The 6,239-nt window shown below is 52.7% G+C and overlaps 2 protein-coding genes across 3 annotated transcripts; both read left to right on the forward strand.

Moving 5' to 3' along the window:
- The first annotated feature begins 1,492 nt into the window (after nucleotides 1-1,492).
- Nucleotides 1,493-2,617, forward strand: LOC101764482 (Bowman-Birk type trypsin inhibitor). 2 transcript variants are annotated; one of them, XM_012846230.2, is made up of 2 exons: nucleotides 1,493-1,954; nucleotides 2,040-2,617. In XM_012846230.2, the coding sequence occupies exons 1-2, from the start codon at nucleotides 1,558-1,560 to the stop codon at nucleotides 2,279-2,281; spliced, it is 639 nt and encodes a 212-aa protein (XP_012701684.1). In that variant the 5' UTR covers nucleotides 1,493-1,557; the 3' UTR covers nucleotides 2,282-2,617. The 2 variants fall into 2 exon arrangements, with proteins under 2 accessions (XP_012701684.1, XP_004968080.1); XM_004968023.2 differs by having other exon boundaries at nucleotides 1,494-1,954; nucleotides 2,031-2,617.
- A 1,490-nt stretch (nucleotides 2,618-4,107) lies between these two features.
- Nucleotides 4,108-5,376, forward strand: LOC101770320 (Bowman-Birk type trypsin inhibitor). Its single transcript, XM_004971568.2, has 2 exons — nucleotides 4,108-4,534; nucleotides 4,610-5,376. Exons 1-2 carry the CDS (start codon nucleotides 4,399-4,401, stop codon nucleotides 5,140-5,142), a joined length of 669 nt encoding a protein of 222 aa, XP_004971625.1. The 5' UTR covers nucleotides 4,108-4,398; the 3' UTR covers nucleotides 5,143-5,376.
- Nucleotides 5,377-6,239: the final 863 nt, after the last annotated feature.

Raw genomic sequence — 6,239 nt, forward strand, 5'->3', positions numbered from 1 at the left:
TCCGTATCACAATCCGAAAATGAAGATTACAAAATCAAGACTATCAAGGCTTGAGCACACCATAGCCTCATAACAGCTTTGAGAAACTTTGAAGATTCAGTCAGACAAAATACTCGAAGAGCACCAAAACTACTCGGCGAGGATCTGAAAAGTACTCGAAGGCTGCTACACTCGACTATGAAGCGCTCGGGGGCTTGTCGGGGATAGATCTCCAGTACCCGCAAGGAAGGAAGAAGACAGACTACTACTAGGATTCCCCTGTAATCCTACTAGGACTCATACCATGTAATCCTACTAGGACTCCCCCTTGTAACCGACTAGTAATCCACCCCTTGGAGTATATAAAGGAGAGCAAGGATCCCTGGATCGGTAGGTCAAGACCTCATAGAACCACAACAGAGGACCAAATCCTCAACACCAGACAACACCCAAGTGCAGGCAATATACAACAACCCAAACAGGACGTAGGATATTACGCTACTCGGGCGGCCTGAATCTGTATAAATCCATGCCTCGTGTCCTCGCTTTTACTTTCCAGGTTCGGTGATTCCCCACCAATCAATCTACTACCTCGGGATACCTCTGGTAGGTTGCCGGGCTGTCTCACCTTTTTTTTTAATAAAAAAATGAATATTTACATTGAGCTTTCATGGGCCTATGACCCAAGAAAGAAAAGGGAGCTAGAAATGGTTAGAAATTAGGGTTGTTTTAGAAAATTTTAAATCACTTGGAGTTAGATATTGGTGGCTCAAAAACAACATGAAATTAAACTAGACTTACATATACATATATATCAGGAGCATTCAGATGAACCATTGTAATCATAGTTCAGCCCAAATACATATATTTTAAATTACTTTACTTTAACCTTTATAGATTCAAAATGAATCTCGGAGCTGGTGCTGTGCCAGACAGCCCCTATACAACCAAGTTTCTTGATTTTATTACTCGAAACATGTTCTCTACCGATCCATCGACACCTATCCCTTAAAAAAATGAATAAAAAATCTCGACGGTGGTAGCCTGGTAGGTAGCACATTGTGCGGTAAGGTTGCCACATATATGCTCCATGCAGATGACGTGTTCGACGACGTACGTCGCCACGATTTTATCCAGGGCATGCATGCGGCAGTGCAGCGTTGGGCTTGCAGCCTTGCACATGTACTTGCTTGGATGAACGGATCATCTCGATGATCTTCTGGTTCATGCAGGCACGTGTGAGGCCTTAGCTCCCTACGCCTGCGGCCTGCAGGAGAAATTAAAAGATTTGGAAATCAATGAGTTCCGTGCGAGCGAAATTCAGGATACTGCAACTAACTGGGAGACAGGATCCATATAATACACGGACTCCATGGCTCCATGCTGCCACTGATGCGTTCGATCGCGTACACACGTGTCCACGCCCACTGGCTCCCACGTACGCGCACGTCGTCTCGCTCGTCGCCCTTCTACCGATCGCACCAGCGTGCTATTATTTATACGGCCTCCGCCATCTCAATCTGTCGCCAAGAGCCCCAAACCACACGAGTAACAAGACTGAGGCAGCCACACCCATACATGGAGAAAAGAGTTGCTTCAAGGATCCTGCTGATGATGCTTTCGCTCCAGGCTCTGCTCCTTGTCGCCGGGCTCTCCACCCCCGCCGCCACCACGGTGGCGGTGGCTGGCGGCTCCGGCGAGGACATGGGCGGCGCCATTCGCCTTCCCAGCGACACCGCGTCAGGTGAGAGGCCGTGGAAGTGCTGCGACCTGCAAACATGCACCAAGTCGATCCCAGCGTTCTGCCGGTGCCGGGACCTGCTTGAGCAGTGCTCGGACGCCTGCAAGGAGTGCGGCAAGGTGAGGGACTCGGACCCTCCGCGCTACATTTGCCAGGACGTGTACAGAGGCATCCCCGCGCCCATGTGCCACGAGCACCAAGGGAGGACGAACCAAGTGGTCGTCGTCCATGCCGGTGCGTAATTGTCTATACCTTAACTTTTTTTTTTCTTCTCTCGATTTGCCTGTGGATAATGATCGATTATTCCCAGGTCCTAAAGAGATGGCGGCAGTTGTGAGGGGGTCGAAGAAGGGAGAAAATGGCAAGGGGAGGCCATGGAAATGCTGCGACAAGGCCGTCCCCGGGCCGACGACGGAGGGACAGGTGTGGTACTGCATGGACAAGGTGGACAAGTGCACCTGCAACCGCTGCTTCGAGCTGGAGGGCAGTCACCGCTACTACTACTGCCTCGACGGATACCAGGGCAGTGACCCAGGGCCAAGCTGCACTACCCATGCATGAGGTGAAGAAGAAGAGAGACGCCTTCCATGGCCATGGCTGTCTCCGATCACTACTAGAGGTCAATAAGAGCTAGTGCTTTAGCTAGCGTGCATGCGCACGCATTGATGCATCGTGGTCCATGTGCTAATGGCGCTGCAGTTCTCGATGGATCGATGGCGAGGTATGTTCATCAGTGTCTCGCTGGTAAACGCTGGATGCCTGGATCGAGTAGGACTGTAACAGATCGCGGTGTTTTTTTTTTCCTATCGCTGTGCTGTTTACCGTTTCCTGTCACTTATGTTTCCTGTGAAGCAAACATGAATAAAATGGACGAGAGTATCACTTCAGTTTTATGTATAAAAATGTTTGCTATATGACCTGAGGCATATATCTACCCGCTCAGAAGCGCAACCAAAGCATGGCCCAACCAGGAGAGAATGAATAACGGTCTAGAGGTTTATCGCCCCGAACCATCTCTAATTTTGCCTTCCCTTCGGACGACGGTATCCATCCGATTTTGATCCAACCCTCTACAGAACAGCATGAGGCACTATGTTCATCTTCTTCCTCCAGTTGCTTCGCATACGCCCCATGCCTGCCCGGCTCCTCCATACCGCCAGCCGCCAGGTCCCTCTCGTCTCCGACATAGGGACGCACGCACCCATCCACTGTCATGCTAACGTACCATTTCGTTTGTACACTTCCCCACCGCCGGCACTGGCCCAGCCGCCCAGGCCCACTGGTCTTCCTCCAACGGCTACGGCCACCCGCCACCCGCTTCCTACGTTGTCGGTCTTCCTACCCTCTCCCTCTAAAAAACCCAAGCCGAGAAACTTAATCCCGATCACGAACAATCCCTTCCTCAAAGCGGAACCAAGGAGCTCGTTATTGTGATCGCCTCATCGGTGTTCATTGCATGAAAAGTTTTGCAAAATTGACGCGTATATTCCAAATATCCATATTTTGAGCCGTATCAGTTTCACAAAGCGCCGTATCAGTTTCACAAAGCGACTGAAAATAGGGATACGGTTAAACTTTACTCTGTCACATCGAATGTTTATATAAGTTATTTATAAAACCCATTGCACAAGTTGGAGCTAAACGGCGATACAGCTGATACACGGCGATACGAATCTATTAAGCCCGATACACGGCGATATTAAATATAAGTTATTTATAAAACCCATCGCACAAGTTGGAGCTAAACGGCGATACAAACCCATCGCACAAGTTGGAGTTAAACGGCGATACAGTCGATAAACGGCGATACACGGCGATACGAATCTATTAAGCCCGATACACGGCGATACGAATCTATTAAGCCTAATTAGTCCATAATTTGACAATATGCTGCTATAGTAACCATTTGCTAATGATGAATTAATTAGAGCTAAATGGTGATACAGCTGATACAGGGCGATATGAATCTATTAAGCCTAATTAGTCCATAATTTGACAATGTACTGCTATAGTAACCATTGCTAATGATGAATTAATTAGGTTTAATAGATTTTTCTCGCCGTTTTGCCTCCATCTACTAATAATGGATTAATTAGGCTTAATAGATTCATCTCGCCGTCTCGCCGTTTTACCTCCCTCTAGTTAATTAGTTTTATATAACTAATTAACTCATATTTAATCCTGCTAATTAGTATAGAATATTCGATATATTCGATGTGATACTAAAGGATCCAAACCCCCCTTAATTAAAGTCGAGGCCGGGCCATGACCCATCCAGTTGCATGCAGAGGACGGCTGTGAAACGCTGCCACGGCTCCAGCCATGCATGCCAGCGCTGGCCTTGCATGCGTGGCATTTCGTCAGACGAGCTGCGAGTCGTTCAACGCAGGCATGTGGCGCCCGGCGACAGACCCTGAAGTCAAGTGTCATTACATGCATGATCTGCATGCTGATGGTCATACTCTCTCGCCTCCAGCTAGCTAGAGCCACCGCCGCGTGTCCTCTCCATGTCGCTTCCTGATTGGTCCGAGCCCGTTACTTATGCCGTCGCACATCATCACTCACCACGCACACTGCCGCCAGGACTCAGGAGCGCGAGAGTGGAGCGCCCTGAAAGCACTTCACAAACTGATAAATAAAGCACGTGGGGAACGCGACTGAGAGGCCGAGGCAGCCACATGGCGAGAGGCGTTGCCTCCAACCCGCTAATGCTTTCGCTCGAGGCGGCCGTGCTGCTCCTCGTCGCCGCCGGGGTCCCCGCGGCGGCCCTCCGCGACGACATGGACGCCATTCGCGTCCCCACCCATGTCAGAGGTGAGAGGCGACACGCGATTCCCTTTTGCAGTCGATCGCATAGCTAATCGATCGGTCTGCACACGTCTCCTCCAGGCGTTGCTGACCTTGTCACGGCGGTGGCGCGCGCGACGAAGGGTGACGATGAGAAGAGGCCGTGGAAGTGCTGCGACCTCGCCATGTGCATGAGGTCGTGGCCGCCGATCTGCCGGTGCCTCGACGAGGTCGAGCGCTGCTCCGGCGCCTGCAGGAACTGCGAGGAGACGGGGGACTCGCGCCGCACCTGCGTCGACTGGTACAAGGGCCAGCCCGGGCCCCAGTGCCACCACAAGGACGCAGCTGAGCGACAGGCGGCAGCTGCTGCTGACGCGGAGAAGAAGGGCGGCGACGAGAAGAGGCCGTGGAAATGCTGCAGCCTGCCCATCTGCACCAGGTCGCAGCCTCCGATCTGCCACTGCTGGGACGAGGTGAAGCGCTGCTCCAGCGCCTGCGTGCACTGCGAGGTGGTGGAGGGCTCGTCGGGCGGCCCGCGCCGCTACCGCTGCCTGGACACGCACCACGGCGACCCCGGGCCGAGGTGCCGGGAGAAACAGTGGGCGCCGACCGTCGCCACCAGCTACCGTTTCTAGCTAGCTAGCGGCTAGCGCAGACGTTTGTTGCGACGCTGATCGATCGATCAGCGTTGCTGCGTGCCCTTGGTGACCTCATGTTATGTTTCTGTTTGCTGTCCTAGGTAGTAGTAGTAGTAAGACTTGTTGTAATGTGCTGTACTGTATCAGTGTATCCTGATCGACCAGGAGGCTCCTCTGCTCTGAATAAATAAAGTGGACAAGGGGCAGCTGGTGCACGGTCCCGTGCATGCATGGCGCGGGCCTGTAGTACGAGCCCTGCACTCGTTAAGTTTCTTCATCGATGATCCCTGAGCTGTGTCTGCGTGCATGGAGAACACCTGCAGGCAAGGACATTGAGCACGCGTGGACCACACTTACACTGTCCCCAGCAGATCCTCATGCGTAGGAACTGCATGGCCACTTGCCACTGTGGCGTAGAGCCGTAGACAGGTGTGATGGCAGCAGTGGATGAGCAGAGTGGGCTGCCATCATCAGAGAACGGGCTTTAAATAAAGTAAGGTGGAAAAGCCCCTGCGGCGGCCCAACAACAGACAGAAATGGACGTTTTGACCATGCGATTGGGAAGTCCGGAGCAACAAAGCAGGCCCATCCATTGCTTCAGTCACCGAAACACCTTTGCGGCCGGTGCCGTTCTTTAGCAGCCAGAAGCTTCCTCCCGCTCGCCGCCTTGCGCCTTGGCCAGCACTAGCAACCTGAGAAGAGCAGAAGACATCGAGGAAAAGGATCGCGACGACACGGCCAGGTCGACGAAAAGGTGGCTGCGGACATTGACCGAGCCTGATTTGCTTCGCAGCTCGCATCATCCGTTCACGGAACTAGGTGAGACGAGCGGAACCGGAACCACGAGCGAGCTGCAAGCCAAGCGACGACCCGGCGGCCGGCTCAATCCGGCTGGAAACCACAACGCCGACCGCCCCCATTTGGCAGCGCAGGAGCATGCAAATCTACTAGTCAGCGACCCGGAACGCGCTCGCGCTTCCCTGTAACGACAGCAACGGCGACGACCCACCAGACGACCGCACCACCGCTACTGTAAAACTGCGTCCAGCCGCCCACCAGACGACCGCACCACCGCTACTGTAAAACTGCGTCTA

Source organism: Setaria italica, chromosome V (genome assembly GCF_000263155.2).
Source record: "Setaria italica strain Yugu1 chromosome V, Setaria_italica_v2.0, whole genome shotgun sequence".
Taxonomy (NCBI): Eukaryota; Viridiplantae; Streptophyta; class Magnoliopsida; order Poales; family Poaceae; genus Setaria; species Setaria italica.

What these genes read in the sequence shown, in the direction of transcription:
- LOC101764482 (XM_004968023.2), top strand. Translation starts at nt 1,558, where the DNA reads ATGGAGAAAAGAGTTGCTTCAAGGATCCTGCTGATGATGCTTTCGCTC. An exon ending in AGTGGTCGTCGTCCATGCCG is followed by an intron (nt 1,955 to 2,030) that starts GTGCGTAATTGT and finishes GATTATTCCCAG; the next exon opens with GTCCTAAAGAGATGGCGGCA.
- LOC101770320 (XM_004971568.2), top strand. Translation starts at nt 4,399, where the DNA reads ATGGCGAGAGGCGTTGCCTCCAACCCGCTAATGCTTTCGCTCGAGGCG. An exon ending in CGTCCCCACCCATGTCAGAG is followed by an intron (nt 4,535 to 4,609) that starts GTGAGAGGCGAC and finishes CGTCTCCTCCAG; the next exon opens with GCGTTGCTGACCTTGTCACG.